Source organism: Euprymna scolopes, chromosome 2 (assembly GCF_053919585.1).
Source record: "Euprymna scolopes isolate OS-2025 chromosome 2, ASM5391958v1, whole genome shotgun sequence".
In the NCBI taxonomy this organism is placed as follows: domain Eukaryota; kingdom Metazoa; phylum Mollusca; class Cephalopoda; order Sepiida; family Sepiolidae; genus Euprymna; species Euprymna scolopes.
The window spans coordinates 72,539,195-72,556,423 of record NC_136483.1 but is presented as its reverse complement, the minus strand read 5'-3'; the positions used below and the strand labels follow the sequence as shown (position 1 = coordinate 72,556,423).

At 36.6% G+C, this 17,229-nt stretch overlaps 1 protein-coding gene across 2 annotated transcripts in view; it reads right to left on the bottom strand.

Moving 5' to 3' along the window:
- Positions 1 to 11,001, bottom strand: part of LOC145292293 (TNF receptor-associated factor 4-like) — a 188,387-nt gene extending 177,386 nt beyond the window's left edge. The window contains exon 1 of one of the 2 annotated variants that reach the window (XM_080138621.1): positions 10,670 to 11,001. In XM_080138621.1, the coding sequence (XP_079994747.1) occupies positions 10,670 to 10,812 (143 nt within the window). In that variant the 5' untranslated portion in view covers positions 10,813 to 11,001. The remainder of the gene's footprint in view (positions 1 to 10,669) is intronic. The other variant, XM_080138625.1, reaches the window with a different exon arrangement.
- Between the last annotated feature and the right edge of the window lie 6,228 nt (positions 11,002 to 17,229).

The following is a 17,229-nucleotide window of genomic DNA, read 5'->3' as shown; positions in this document are numbered from 1 at the left end:
GGATTGGTTATTCTTTGGACTACTGTTCTCATCTTGAATGTCATTTTCACAACGTTTCAGTCGATGTAACCTCCAACATTCTTCAGGTGTATCTAGTCTAACTTGGGAATGTTTCTGTCGAACTTGGGAATCTGCATGAAATTTTGAACAAAAGTCTTTATTTACTTCATGGGAGTAGCATGGCACTCATGGTGTAGTGGTTAGAGCATTTGGAAAAATTTAAAGGTTCAATCTTCAGTCTGGGCAACCAAAAAATACAATTGCAAATTACTTAGGACATTTATTCAGTCATGGCAGATAGAAATGAGAGCATGTTACCTCTGTGAACTAAATGAAGGGTTCGTTCAAAATTCTGTGCAGATTCGACAAAAATATTCATGAGTTCACCAAGATACACCTGAAGATCAGAGGTTAGATTAACTGAAACACTGCGAAAATGACACTCAAGATAAGAACGGGAGTCCAAAGAATCCAAACTAACCTATCCCTATTGTACCACTGAAAATCTTAAAATCTTACAAGCTATTTTTTCAAACAACACTTGCCTAAACATTACATTGGAAATATTCAGAATAATGGTAAAACTGATTCATTCTTAAAACTTTTAAATAAACAGTTTTAACAGCAACATAGCTTCCATAAATTAATAGGAATTCTGTCAAAACATGCTAATTCTACAGACCGCCCATGGAATCTAAGATCATTACTAGAGTTAAACCCTCAGTTACACCCACAAATTCTTGCAAAATTAGACACAATTGGTTCCTAGAGGTGAAGTTGCATGTACAATCTGCTTATAATGCCTAAATGATGCATGCCATACCGAAAGTGACTCCTGAAATATGTAAGAATAACACAAAGTAGCTTTAAACATATCTACACTCATGTTACATCTTTTAGACATTTTGAAAGAAAAAAAAATGATAGCATTTGTCAAGCATGCCTGGAATTTTACAGATGAAGACATACCAAAGATTATTGAATGAAAAATCATAGAGCACTAAAATTCGTACATTCCATTTCAAGAAATATAACTGGTGTACCAAAACTTGAAATCTTACAAGTTATTCCTTCAACCAACACTTGCCTAAACACCATATCTGTAATATTCAGGATATGCCCACACAGGAGAAAATATTTATTTGCAACTCACCAAAAGATAGTCGCCAGTTACCTTCAATCAAATTATGCCACAGGATCTCTGCATGCCTGTTTTACACACAGGTGTATGTGTAAATCTATCTACTATTATATAAAAGGAACTGTGTGTGTTCCCTATGGACTTGTAAATGTTTGGGCTGATTTTTAAAAATTTCACATGAAGATATTTGATGTGGCTGGGAGTGTTCTTACATAGGTTTTGTATCGCTCTGAACCCGATAAGTATCGAAAATCACTAAATAAAAAAATCCGATTAAAGGAAGAAGTTCGATTTTGACCAAAGTTAACACTTTTATACAACCTAACATTACAAGTGCATGTGAGAAGTTTTATCACTGCACAAGCAGAAAGGCCCAGCCTATAAAACCAACTGTAGATTCTTTTATAAGACAGGGGCGTGTTTGAAATGTATACTTCATTTCAGAGCATGATTGAACCATGGTACTTGACTTTTGTACATTTAACTTTAATTCAAATGTTTATGTAAAAAATAATTTCACAAAAATCAACAGTTGGTTCTTTGATAAGAAAGGGGCACGTTCGAAATGAAGGCTTCTGTTTAGACCACAATTGAACCATAATACTTGACTTCTGCATTTTAAACTTTAGGTGAAGCCATTATATACAGATAATTTTATAAAACCAATAGCAGATTCTCAGTGCAATGTAGACTACAATGTATTGTGGGCTAAGTCACTGCAGGGAGGCATGTGAAGCTTCTTTCTGGTAGAGTGCAGGGGAGGGGGAGGGGCAGGCAATCAATCGATTTGATTGAAAAATGGGTGATTTCACCGATTTCGATGACAATAAAAGTATGAGAGGATGGAACATTTGTTGATCCTCATTCAATCCCGGACAACGTTGTGTTTCCTTGCTAGTTCATATATATATATATATATATATATATATATATATATATATATGAACACAGACAGAACAAAATGTAACTAAACTTCCCCTTTTAGCTCCATATCAGTAAATTTTCAGGTACGCATACACATACCCACTCCATTCTTTGGACTACCTACCTTCTTATCTTCATTTTAGTCAGAAATCTGCCATCCTTCTATGCACCCAAGAGAAGGGTACATTTTGGTTCATTACCCTAATCCATACGCTGAGCTTACCAACCTCATCTCTTGACTGATTTCCTTCCATTACACATTGGCATTCACCATTTTATTTTTGCAGTCACAATATTTAATTTAGCTTTATTTTTGGAATTCTTTGAAATGAGTAATTTATATATTTATTTATTTGAGGACTTATCTTCATCTTTATAGTTGTTTTTGTTTCACAAGTTTTGGGCCAACTATTTCTCTAGCCTTCGATGCCTCTGTTCAGTCTCGAAAGACAAAGGATACCCCCTGTAGGGGCAGCTGTGCATATGATTGTGAGGCAAGGGTTGCACAATCTCCAACCACACCTCTCCTGAATCGTCATTGTTTGAGTCCAGTGGCAAGGAAAAGTCCAGGACGACTGGAAACAATGCTGAGATAAGCGGAGAGCACATACAGCACCTGGAAGTCCCAAATGGTCACCCATTTAGTACTGACCAGGTTCAACGTTGCTTAACTTCAGTGATCCAGCGGGAACTGGTGTGTCAATGTGATTATGCCTTAGTTAGGTGGTTAACCATGACGGGATAGAGATGCTGAGTCTTAACTGTATCCTCAGTAATTACTGTCTTCCATAGTTGTTGTTGTCTCACTTGGTTTTGGCCAACTAATTCTCTGGCCGGCTTTGAATAGGATTGAAATCATTATCTTCAGACAATCCTCACCTGGAACCATGCAATAACAACTATGGATGGCAGTAATTACTGAGAATACAGTTAAGAGATTCAGCATTCCTATCCCATTGTAGCTAACCCCCTGATGAAGGTTAGAGGAATAGTTGGCCAAAACATTGTGAAACACCAAGAGGATGAAGTCTGCAAATAAATAAACTAATTTAACTTATCTCCCATATTTTACTTATATTCTGACTTTTTAATTTTAAATATAGTCTCATAAGAAGCGTTGGGGAAAAGAAATGAGAATCATTCCTTGTGGGGTAATGTCAATAGTAATTTTATACTTATGTCTAACGCTAGAGTAGCAAAACATCAATTTTCCAAAAGTTAGCCAGTGTCGTTTTGAAATTGTTTACATTCATACGAAATATGCAAAATAAATATGAAACTTAAGCAGGGTGGGAAAATGGCAATCATTCGTTTGAAGTAACTTGACTATTTTGAGCTGCTTTCAGCATAAATTCTAGACACATTTCCAGGATTATTACCAACTAGCAGTTCAGCCCAGCTTTGCTCAGGTCCTATATACGGTTCATAACTTTATGTGCATATGTATTAAAAAGTTTGACTCATGTCCAGGTAACTTACATCTAAAATTTCAAGTGTTTAGACCCAAAATTGGTGGAGGAGTTTGGTAGAGTCTGCAAAGGTTAACTCTTTCAATTTTGACCTCTTGGCAGCCAAATCCTCACCCAAAAACTGATTAAAAAGCTTGCTGCATGTTTGAATACCCTTTATGTAAAATTTCAAATGTTTAGATCCAAAATTAGCTGAATAGTTTGCTAGAGACAGCAAAGGTGAAAGCTTTTGAACTTTGACTCCTTAAAAGCCAAATTTTCAACCAAAAACCGATTAAAATGCTTGCCCTACGTCTGAATACACTTTATGTAAAATTTCAAATGTTTAGACCAGAAATTGGCTGAGTAATTTGGTAGAGACCGCAAAGGCCAAATTTATTTTCCTTTGACCCCAATTTTGACCCTTAACATTTGTTTTGGACTCAAATCAAGTTAAAAAGTTTGATGCATGTCTAAGTAATCTACATCTAAAACTTTAAGTGTTTTAGACCCAAAATTATCGGAGGAGTTTGGTAGAGTTTTCAAAGGTCAAATCGTTAAACTTTGACCTCTTGACAGCCAAAATTTTGGCTGAAAACCGATTAAAGAGATTTTCCTAAATCTCAGTACCCCTTATGTCAAATCTTGAGTCTGTAGACTGAAAATTGACAGAGTAGTTTAGTAGGGAATGTATATACACAGATAATTTCACTTTTATAGATACATAGATTTTAAGAAGCTCAGTTCTTGTATTGTTATATTTTTACTTACTGGTGGACATAAAAATCCTTTATGTAATTGTGATTACTAATGGACGAAATAAGGCAAAGTTAATTGTTACTCTCCATGAGTTATCTGCTCTTGCCAATCTTCAAAATAGATGGAAACGACTTCAATTCGAAAGTTAAAAAAAACTTAAATCAGAAATAAATTCTGTGTTTGTTTTACTAAAACTTGAAATAATACCCGTCTACATAACAAAAAGTTTGCATAAAATAAAACCGGGGTATTATTTACATTTCTACTGAGGATTGCTATGTCAAAAAGCACCCACCCACCACTTATATGTCGGCAGTAAAAATGGAATTTTCAGCAACAACAACTGTTGCGTACCTGAGGCTGAAGCTTATTACTTTTTATTTGATTTGATTTTTTTTTATATCTTATTACTGTCTTCGAAGATAAAGAAAAATCCCTATGAATCTCTATGGAATGAAGTTACCAGAAAAAAAAACAAATAAAAAAAATTTAAAAAATCGCTTAATTTGATCAAATATTTTCTTTTTTTTTTACGAAGGAAAATCAAATTTTAGTGACAGTGAGTGTGACAGAGCCATATTCTAGCTACGAGGAGGGAGGCGCCAGGAGAGATAACTCCATCTAATTCTTGAAGTTTGTCAATATTTGACGAGATTATTCTTACAGTTTTGAATAATATTAAGTATTCTTTTTGTGTTTCTGCTTTTATGTTTCTTTCCAAAAATCATTTAATAAAGTATTAATAAAATTATTAGAACTTCATGTGTGTTTCGGTAAAAACACAGTTATTTATAAGGCTCGGCCATTTGAGAGCACTTTATAAATAATTGTGTTTGTGCCTCTAAGCTCAGTGACACTCGCTCTTTCATTTGAAAATTCTAGGAACCATTTACACTACCTTTTTGTAAGCAAAAAGACAATCTTTTAGGGCTTAATGTGGTTTCTTTTTTTTTTTTTTTTTAAATCGTAATTTTCCCTCACCTCAATTTAGCTTTGTTGAGCAAGGTTTGAAACCTGTTAGCTAGCCACTACATTTTTTACTGTTTTTAATTTATTATGTTTAACAAATTTGGTCTATGTATAGCTTATAATATATTTGTTTTTAAAATATAATCATCCACTGACACGTGTTTCGTCGTCTATGACTCATCAGAGTGGCTGAATCTAGCGAGATTCGAAATCGGGACCCGATGGTAATGAGCCTAAACTCTTTATCTGCTGGTCCATCTCGCCGACTGTTTAGGATATATCACGATTTACTTATATGTTATTTGTTTTTGTTTTTGCAATACGTTTTGAATGAATTCAATTATTTATGAAAGTGCATTTTTACCTAAATGCGAGTTGGTAATAATTTTCCCTTTAACTAATTTTGTACCCCCACATGGGGAGTGCCATATATATTGTATTTAAAATATAATTATCCACTGACACATGTTTCGTCGTCTACGACTCATCAGAGTGGCTGAATCTAGCGAGATTCGAAATCAGGACCCCACGGTAATGAGCCTAAACTCTTTATCCGCTGGTCCATCTCGCCGACTGTTTTGATATGTTGCGATTTACTTAGGTAAAAATGCACTTCCGTAAATAATTGAATTCATTCAAAACATATTGCAAAAACAAAAACAAATAACATACGCAAATCACGATATATCAAAACAGTTAGCGAGATGGACCAGCGGATAAAGAATTTAGGCTCATTAATGTGGGGTTCCAATTTCAAATCTCGCTAGATTCAGCCACTCTGATGAGTCGTAGATGATGAAACACATGTCAGTGGATAATTATATTTTAAAAACAATATATATGCCGCTCCCCATGTGGGGGTACCAAATTGGTTAAAGGGAAAATTATTCCCAACTCGCATTTAGGTTAAAATGCACTTTTGTAAATAATCGCATTCGTTCAAAATGTATTGCAAAAACAAAAACAAATAACATACACACACACATACAGACATACACACACTGAAATTTTAAAATACTTTCATGTTACAGATTGTATAATACTGTAAAATTAAAGTTCATACTAATATTTATAAGGTAATCCCAACCATTTTCTTTAAGGTCTAATATCAACCAGATGTAAATGTCTGGGTTAAGGAGATCTCCATAACCCAATTACCATTACTAATTAGTCTAGATACAATATTGTATATTCATTTATATTTTAATGTTTGATAGAACCCTACTGTATTTTTTTTTATCTCATAGTGCATCTATTTTATAATTTTAATATATTTTAATATACTAATTTAAAATGTATTAATTGTATAAGAACTTTTTCAGTAAACATTATCTCACAAACTTTTCAGAAAAAAGCTTTTGTACAGTAGTTTTGTGGAAATATTACAATTTGTAATAGATTTTACCTTATTGTGCGTTATGGATTACTTCATATGCATGCATTTGAACATTTGGTCTGGATTAAACCTTTCTTTATTGCTTTGGGCCTTATGATTATGCTTCAATCTTTTTTCATTGAATCTAACTACACTATGAAATGTTTTATTTTTAATCTTGGCTTTTTTTTAGACTTTTCATGCAAGCTTAAGCATGGTTAGGCGATAGGCAACTATTATGACAGGATTATTTTAAAATTGGTGCATTTTTAAAATACACTTTGAAAAATATAAAATTTTACTACAGCATTTTCCCGGTAAAAATACCCCCTTTTAATTGCAAGTGTCCAAATGTGAAATAATTCTGTATCTTTTTGAAAATAAAATGCTGTCACTTTTGGGCCCATTTTATAAACCCCTCAGCAAATTCTTTAATTGAAAAAACTATCCTCAAAATAGTCGTCTATTGTCTAACCGTGTTCATTGTACTTTATTCTGTGACGTCAGCAGGTTACGCGATTTTACCGGAAAGGTCTTTTATTTGCGCTGGCCACGCTTGAACAAGTAAATACGCGTGTTAACACACACACACACACACACACACACACACACACACACATAATTGAACCAAATTGTTATAAAACTAGAACTAATTTGATTAATGCTTCAACGACGGCTATATTAAAGCTGAAGAGTTCAAAATAACCGAAAACTTTTTTTTTTTCAATAACACTGTAAATAAACAATGTTTGTTTTTTTTTCTGGAACCTGGTTTTCATTTTGTATGGTTGGTTTCTATTGTTTACACTCGTTATCAAGCTAATATTGATCGCCATAGGGGCACATTACTCATTTCCCAATGTTTATGAAAAACGATTTTATTTCTACAGACTTTTTTTTTTATTATTATTTTTGTTTCGGATTTACTGTGTGCTGCTTTCTCTGCTGTGCGAGCATGTTACCGTCGTCATTGGCGTGAAAATTATGACTAATAAAAAAGGTATCTTTTTGTTGTAGTTTACACAACTTCGTAGCCGTCGGTACTACCAGCAGCCCCACTCCTCCACCGGATATCGCTTGATGATGGCCCAACTAACTGGCACTACGCCTAAAAGAAGGATCATCCAGTCTCTAACTCGTTTTCCTTAAAAAGAAAGTCATATTCATTCCATTGTTTTTGTTTTAGATATAATACTTTTTCATTCTATCTGGTTTGGCATGAAGCTTTTTAAGCAAGTCAACATATGTCAAAAAACAAACAACAGAAAAATCATTATTAGGGATCATAAGATCACGCCTTAAGGGCAAAATTAGACGCAAGGTCGATTTTAATGTGGGGGAAATCCAACTCTCTCAAAAGGGGGCAGAGTGGAACAAAAATTACAATTGCCTCAATCTAGAAGGATTTCTTCTCCTGAGGACAGAGTGATGCTAACCCGAAGGCTGTTTTCTTGTGTGTCCTTCCAAAAATAAAAAGTTTTGTTGCTTTAAACCGTCGTTCAAGATATATTTTGTGGTTTGAATTAAAGTTTCAAAACAAAATAAAACAAAACCAAGTATCCTAGTTCATTTATGTTTCTGAATGTTTTACAATACACATTGATACGAAAAAGTGGACAAAAAAACAAAAACAAAAATGTGGATAAGTTTTTAGTGTTTTTACTTACTTTAAAACGTGATTCGAAAAACAAGTAGCATCGAGCGTTACGTGAGAACAAGACAAAAATGGCCCCGAATTGACACCTAAATATTTGAAGTTTCAATAATGGTTTAAAAATAAAGGCCTAAAAAAAAAAAAAAAAGATGTGACCCTGACCCTCTCACGTCGGCGATTTTTCTTGTTCTCACGTAACACTCGACATTACTTGTTTTTCGAATTGAATAAACGATTTAAAATAAGTTAAAGCACTAAAACCTATTAGAACAGTAACTTATCTTGCCTTTGATAACATTTATCTGTTATATACTTTTTACTTTCTTTTTTTTTTATCACTTTCGTTTTGTTGCTTATGGTAAAAAAAAAAAATGCTCGGAAAATTTATTGGTATAACTTACTTATTTTCAACTGATAGGTATAAGTTTTCCTGTTATTTTATTTTGAACCGTTATATTTCGCACGTATCTCCATATAAACAAGCGCCGTAATCTATAATAATACTTAGTAAAACAAAACACTAGAAACTAAATTTCAATTGTAAACATTTCCCAAGATGTAAAGATGCTTGTTGTTGTTGTTGGGATAATTACATTTTTTTTTTTAATCGTCAAGATTGTTTATTTTCTATTTTATGTGCGTTGATCGAGATAAAAATAAAAGCAAAGCAAATTCTAATCAGTGTTGGGGGGGGGGGTCCTCCCGGGTATTACCTCCTCGTCTTTGGACAGGAGATGCTGACAAGAGTGATGTAGGCAATTATAATAGATTATTGGGGAGTTCCTCATGACCTACACCAAATTATGAATCACATCCGGTCCTCGTGATGAGGGAGAGAAACAAAAATGTTTTTGTTTGTTTGTTTGTTTTTTCCCCCACTTTAAGTGTAACAAGTGTTAAATCATTTAACTTAAATGCTATTAGAGAAGAGTAATAATAATCAATGCTATTTTTATAGCTGGAGATCCATATTATCCCGAATGTTTCCGGTTTACGGAGCAGATCTGAAATTGTCGAGCCATCGCCGAACAATCAATTAGTACCGACATTAACTGTAACAACTTATTTTCAAGAAAATTGTTAAATGAATCAACACTATTTCTTGGGGTGGGTCAGCTTTATCTTTTTTCTGTTTTCGAGGGATTAAATATTTTTTTAAAACTAACTCAACCAAAAGTGTACATTTCTCTTTGCATTTGTGGCAATTTTTATTGGCGCTTCTACACTATTGGGACGAAATTTCGGAAATCGTAAAACTGCATTTCATATGAAAACAATGGTATCTACGTATTTTTAAGATGCTTATATCCAAAAATTACGAAAATCGATAAGGCAGAAAATTATTTATTCAAAGAAAATAAAAAATAGAATTTTATGAAAACGACCGTAGAATACAGGAGAGTTCAAAAGGAAGGTCATTTTCCATTTCGATTTAAACAAGATGGCCGCAATTTTTCACCTGCTAACACCAACAAATTAAAGTTGTGTTTTTTTTAAATAATTCAGTAATAATCAAGTGATTTCGACTGCATAATTTGGAAGCTACCATTGTAATTTATTAGAATTGACCCCCCCCCAAAAAAAAAACAGTAAAAACCATTGTTTTTTTTTTAATCTGAAAACTCCATTTATCGACTACAAAATGTGGTCATAATAGTATAGAAGGGGTTTGTATTACTGTACACAGATTCGAAAAAGTTGTCAAAAAACAAATATATAACAAATAAATGTTATCAAAGGCAATATAAGTTACTTTTCTACCAAACTGGATATATTTTTTGTGTTTTTATTCAATGTAACATATTTATTCAGCTCGAAAAACATGCAGTGTTTACCGATGTATTGGACAATTCAAAATGGCGGCCGACTCTCTCTTAAACACGGTAAGTTCGGGAAAAGGTGTTATAAATAATAAACTAGACAAAATACTATTAAAAAACACCGAATATATATCAACCTATGTCACGGTAATATATATTGAGCGAATTTCTAACAGTATTTTGTCTAGTTTATTATTTATAACACCTTTTCCTGAACTTACCGTGTTTAAGAGAGAGTCGGCCGCCATTTTGAATTTCCCAATACATCGGTAAACACTGCATGTTTTTCGAGCTGAATAAACATGTTACATTGAATAAAAACACGTGAATTATATCTAGTTTGGTAGAAAAGTAACTTATCTTTCCTTTGATAACATTTATTTGTTATATATTTGTTTTTTGACAACTTTTTCGAATCTATGTGTTGTACAGTAATACAAACCCGAAAAACAAAACAAAATAAAAAAAACAAAAAAAAACTACTTGTTCCAAACTTTTCATATCTTTTTTTCCTTTTCTCATTAACTATAACTGATAAAACCAAACAAATCAGTTTTAAATAAACGTCTGTTTTCTTACCTTAAAAATTCCTGCAGGCACATATCACAAAAGCGATGTCCACACGTTGTTATAAACACAGGGTCTTTCATAGGTAAACGGCACAATGGGCAGATACAGCGTCGATTCAGTTTATTCACGAAAGATAAGTTATATCCCGGCATTTTTTTTCTCTCTCCTCACACGATTTTTAATTTTTTTTTTTCTTCCCGAGTCCTCTTTTTTAGCAAGTGCTTTTAGTACGTGATGTGTGTAGGTATCCCAAGAGCCGTGAAACCTGACTGACGTATTATTGACTACAACCTGTCACCCATACCGAGCAACAATTAAATGGACTCGTCGAAATAGATAGATAAATAAATAGATAGAGAGAGAGAGAGAGAGAGAGAGAGAGAGAGAGAGAGAGAGAGAGAGAGGACGAGAGACAGAGAGAGTACAAAAGTTTTAACACACCCACTCAACTATTTATATTTTCATGCACTTAAAATAATGTAAATAAAAGATGACGTAGCTGGCTAAATATCACATTATTAGAGTTATTTTTATCATAAAAAATATATATCGAAAAAAATAAATAAATAAATAAATAAATAATCATGGGCGAGAAAGTAGATGCGGAATAAAAAAAAAATGTTTTTCCACCTTTGAAAAGGAAAAACAAAACATATGATCTGAATGCTTCAGTCGAGATTCATTTCTTTCGTTGTAAGAAGTACTTTTTGCTGCGGTACATCGACGCCCAACAGGCAGGGATATCCCTATCTGGTGACGTCACTCAGTTCGTTTGCTTTTCTTTTCTTCTCCCACGCTGTATCTTCCTTTTCTTCTTCTTGCTTAAAAAACAAAAAACAAAAACAAAACAAAACAAACTTTTCTTCTCCTTCAGAAAATATCGGAAATTACTCACAACTGATTCTTATTTCCATTTTTCTGTTTTTCAAATAAAAGCAACATTTAAATTACGGTTTGATTATTAGTTGAGTAAGAAGGTGCTACTTCTTGATCAGGCTGTTCGAAGATACCGACTTCCTGACCTAAACTGCATCAAATGTAGCTGTTTTATGTTCTGAAAAGCCAAATACAAAAATAACAATTTTTCTCTAGAAAACGACCACCATGAATAAAAAATTGAAAATATAAAGAACTTGAAGCATAAAAACTTTTGGCCAAATTACTGGAAACGGCATAAACTAACTCGAAAAGTGTCGATATATCGTAAAACGAAACAACCAAATTAAACTGAATAAGAAAATTGGTAAAAGTAACAGTTCGTCGAAATGACGAAGGCCATATTTGCTCATCCTAGGGATAATGGATGACGCGCTGAAAGTTTGTTTAAAGTGAAGCTGGTTTGTGGAGAGCAAGTTTGACTCTCTCATCCCAACCAGCTAATCAAGCGGCAGAACAGGATCGAGACAGCTGGAAGCTAGGTGGGATGCAGGAGCTACCAGAAGTGTTGACGCTCTCCTATATACAGCACCTGGTATTCCCAAATAGTCACTCATCTGGTACTGGCTAGGCTCAACTTTGCTCAACTTCGGAAATTTAACAAGAACCGGTGTTTCAATGTGATTATACTATATATGGTAAACGTACAGAATAGTTAACACACTCAAACTCGTAAAAAAAAGTTACACTAGATAAACAGTCATTGTCTATCTCATACTTACCAATGCTTCTGCTACAAATTTTAATACAACAATTAGGTAATGCACTTTTGTACAACACCACCACAAGAAAATCGATTAGCCCAGACTTAATCTATCACACATTCAAACTGACGTAAGCCATTAACTAAATACGGATGGTTAAAAATCAAATTCATTTAATATATAGATAAAACCTAAAGGACTACCAACTTCAGCAACACCAATGTCATGACTAGGGCTAGGACAACAGCATATTCTTTTCATTGTCTTGACTCTCGAGTGTGTATCCGTTGATATCTTATATGCTTTTATATAAGGTGATGTGATTCTCAGTTGGTTAACTGTGTCTAACTGTGTCGGATATATGCTTGAGAGTTAAAAACAATGATAAAAATATTCGTTGTCATAGCCCTAGTCATGACTAACAGTGCGCACCTATTTGTTAACATCACGCTTTAACAGTCATGCAGATTTGTTTGCACTACCTACTTTACCCATAATGCATCACTGATCTCGACAACGGAACTCTTCATTTAATTTAAAACTAACCAAACTCACTTGCACTCCTCTCATTGAATTTGCAAACCTGCTTGTAAATAATGTATACCGACACATATACAGATCAAATCATACACCCATCATCTTCAAACAGTGCAAACTCACTTTCACCACTAGATTTGCTCATCCTTGCAGACTCATTTCCAATATCTGTGCACGTCCATTTTGTTAACAACTTCCCCAACAAACATTTCTTATTTGATACGATCAATTATTTACAGTTTGACAGTCCTTGTAACAAAATCAGATGTCAATCTTTCAACAGCATGTTTGGCTGAAGCAGACACAATTTCGTCTCTGTGCTACTCCCTATTCTCCAACCAATAAGAGGGGATCAGGGCTGTACTATCAGCAGCAGCTGATCCATCAGAATAAAGCAGGAGCATTTTCAGCAGTCGTCGAAGCAGGTCGGCTACAACAAATCCCCGGGGCTTGATGGTTTACCCTACGAGTTCTACTTGAGGCTGTCGCCCATGTTGGTCCCTATTCTGAAGGATATGTTCAACCATTGGTTTGCCCAGGGTTCCATCCCTGGACAGGTGACCAAGGGAGTGATCACATTGCTGAGGAAAGGTCAGCGGCATGGTGGGGTGGAAAATTTCGACGATTTTAGGCCCTTGACTCTGCTAAACACAGAGTTAAAGATTTTGGCAAAGATTCTTGCGAATCGTTTGCAGGTTGTCATCACTGACTTGATCGAACCGGACTAGACTTATGCTGTGAAGGGGAGATCGATTCAAGACAATTTGCATTTGATACGCTCGATCATAGAGGGGACAGAAGACGACGCCGAAGCCGCGCTGATCAGTTTAGATCAGTCCAAGGCATTCGATAGGGTCGACCATCGGTTCCTGGGAGCTGTGTTAGAGGCCGCCGGATTTAATCCGGACTTCCGCAAGTGGATCTTTGTCCTGTATGATAGGCCGACGGTAGCGGTGCAGATCAACGGTAAGCTGTCGGAGTCATTCGCTGTCTCTCGGTCGGTGTGTCAGGGTTGTCCGCTGTCGCCTCTGTTGTACGTCCTGGCATTGGAACCCCTCCTTCGCAAGTTAAGGGACGAGGCAGCTACACCAGTCCTGCGCGGAATAGCCCTCCCTGGAGGCACACGAGCCAGGGTTTCCGCGTTCGCTGATGACGTCATCGTGTTCGTGTCTTGCCACATGGACGTTCAAGCGGTGGTCGAGGCGCTCGCTCGATACGAAGAAGTCACACGGGCCATCTTCAACCGCAGCAAGTCTGTCGGCCTGCGGTTGGGGGCCTGGACCGGGGTAAACTCGCTTCCAGGTATTTTCAGCTGGACCGATGGACCGGTCCGTATTCTCGGTGTCTGGTTTGGACCGGGACTTCAGCTGGAAAAGAATTGGTCGGAAGTATATGGCAAGGTCAAATCGTCGGTGAAGACTTGGATTGGAAGGAAATTGTCCTTGAAGGGTCGGGCGGAGGCGTGTGCTACATACGTCTTTCCGCTCATCCTTTACCGATTGTCTGTACTTCCTCTCCCTGCAGAACGACTAACCCGCTTGCAAGGGCGCCTCGATTCACTATTGTGGAACGATGGTAAGCATTATGTCTGCAGAGAGGTCTGTGTCCAGAGGCCGAGCGAGGGAGGCCTGGGTCAGCCCAGTCTCTTGTGTCATAGAAATGCCGAGAGATTGGCTTTCCTGGGTCGTTCACTTGAAGAAGACGCTCCTTGGGTCCCTGTGGTTGAGAACGCGTTTCCCAATCTCAAACCCAACCCCTCGGTAGAAGGTCGTCGTAGACCGTGGGGGGAGTCTAAGTTCTTCTCCGAATGCCGGACCGCTCTTAGAGCTTTGCCGGGGACCAGTGTCCTCGATCAGCCAAGAAAGAAACTATATCGGGAGCTAGTGGAGGGGACCGCAAAGGATCCACTTTGTAGGCGGATGGGATGGTCGATGGAGGTTGTCCATTCTCATTGGAGTTGGGCGCCGGGACGGGAGATTCTGAACAACTCGGAATTTTCCCTCACCTGGCGACTGGTCCGTAACGCGCTGCCCCTTCTCGACGAACTCTGCCGGTATAAAGAAAATACGAGCGGCTTCTGTCCGCGCTGTGACGAACGTGAGCCCGAAACGATCGGGCACGCGTTTTTTAGTTGCAGCCGAATCCAGCCCTTATCGGAGTACGTCGAGGGGGTAACGGCTTGCATCAATGCCGAATGTCCGCTCGATCTCGACGAAGGTTTTTTTGTGTACAACATGGAGCCGCCGTTCCCCAGGGAGGAAAGAATGGTTGTCCTGGCGATCCTGGCAGTAGCGCGCATGGTGATTTGGATCACGCACCTCAAGTTGGTCCGCGAAGGGACATCTGTTCCGGATCGGGATCTGATCGTTTACTTCAAACATCTGCTTAAAGTAAAGATCAGATGCGATTGGAGGAGGTTGCCTAGAGTGGAATTTGACAAGAGGTGGGTGCACAGCACTAGTTTGTGCATCCGTCGAGGAGCCAAGTTTCAATACGTGTTCCCTCCTTAAGCATGGCACGGGCGGTGCTGGGGCCTTCGGAACCCATCCCGCTTAGGTTCTAGCTAAGAAAAACTTAAGAAGACTCTTGACTGGTGGTATAAATGAGATCCTGTTCCTGATTTTATTTTTTGGTACTAGAGAACCTCCGAGTCTGCCCATCCCCTTTGTGCCACATCCTTGTTTTTTCAACATCCCCGGTCACTCCCCTACTCAGAGGTCACCTTCCAACCCCCCTCCACCCGTTGCTTTGTTTTCTCCCACTGCCATTAAGATATCTTCCCCAATCCCCATTAGGGATCGCCCTGCTTGTTTTCGGTTCCCCGGAAAACAGTGGGGGGTCTAGTCACCAAGATTAGTACAGGGGGGTCTCACTAACAACCCAGTAGGATTTATTTTTTGTTTTTGACATGAACACTTTTAATTAGTTTTCCCCTCTCCACGAGCAATCCTTTTCTTAATTTAAAAACTTTTTTATTTACCAATGAAATTGAACTTTATTTTTTCACACATGCACACACACACACACAAAATTAATATATTTAAAAAAAAAAAAAAAATGCATACACAAACACACAGACAACTGTTTATTAATTGTAAATATGGTTTGGATTCTTAAATGCTGGGGATTTATTAGTTAGTTTAAGATCCATAGAGTGAATGAGGTATTTTGGTAAATGTTGCCAGTCAAGAGTAAGACTCCAAAGTCTACATTTATTACTTTTTAATCACTTTAGTCACAAAGACCCTGAACCCTTCCCCTCCCCAATTTCTTGTAGGGCCTTGTGCCTAATTTTGTTGTTTGATAATCTTTTTTTTTTTTTTTTGTATTTACAAAATTTTAAAAGCAATAAAATATATAAACAAGTCATTCCTGCCTGTTTTTGACGTCATCACTTCATCTGTACCGACCCGATAAGAACAGTCATCAAGAGGAGCTCCTATTCTATCCAGAGCAGAGCATCATCAGCAGCTCTGTTCCTAGCACCGAGGTTTCACTACATATTAAACACTACTGCACAAATCATTATAATACATTTTGATGGGCCGACCCTTAATCCACTTCAAGATGGGTGGTGACCTTCCAATGCTACTGCCATCATCATCATCATCATCATCACCACCACCACCACCACCACCACCATATCTATAACTAGCTACCCTCTTCGACTAACATTGATTCCTGATTGTGCCCAGTGCAACATTATCATCTCTCCGTTCTTATTTACGACTACACTCTACGACTACCCAGTCTGCCCATCATCATCATCATCATCATCATCATCATCATCATCATCTAGTTTAGCAGCTCTTCCTTAGGAACATACTTTTTAAAGAAGTAAAACAAAAACAAAAAAAAAACCACTCAGTCTTTATTGCACACTAGAGTTTATCTTGCTTTTATTGTTGTCACGTTCACACGTCCTTCATTATAATTTTTATTTGTCAGCGAGGATCCTGGTGTATCGGACAACTGGCCATTATCTATCACACCCCTTCCACCACTCCTGCTAGAATACAATAGATTAGTAGGAAAACTGTAGCTGGTTTGAATTTTGTAAGTGTGACTTTCAACCAATAAACAAAGCGTTATGACGAGACATTATCATTAAGAATAAGAGATATTTTACTTTTTTATATAGATGAAAATTACATTTCATAGTTGTTATGAGTTTTTAATAGATGCAATTATTTGTCGACTTGTATGATACACCATTTTGTAATAATTGTTTTTTTTTTTTTTTGTTTTTTTTTTGTGTGTGTGTGTGTGTGTTTAGCATGAAGTAAAAGAAAGACCACCAGAAGAAGAATTATTTATGTATTAATACGATAGCGTGTGTATTATGCCAACATCAATATATTACATATGAATCAGTTCCCTGTGGAATTTCCA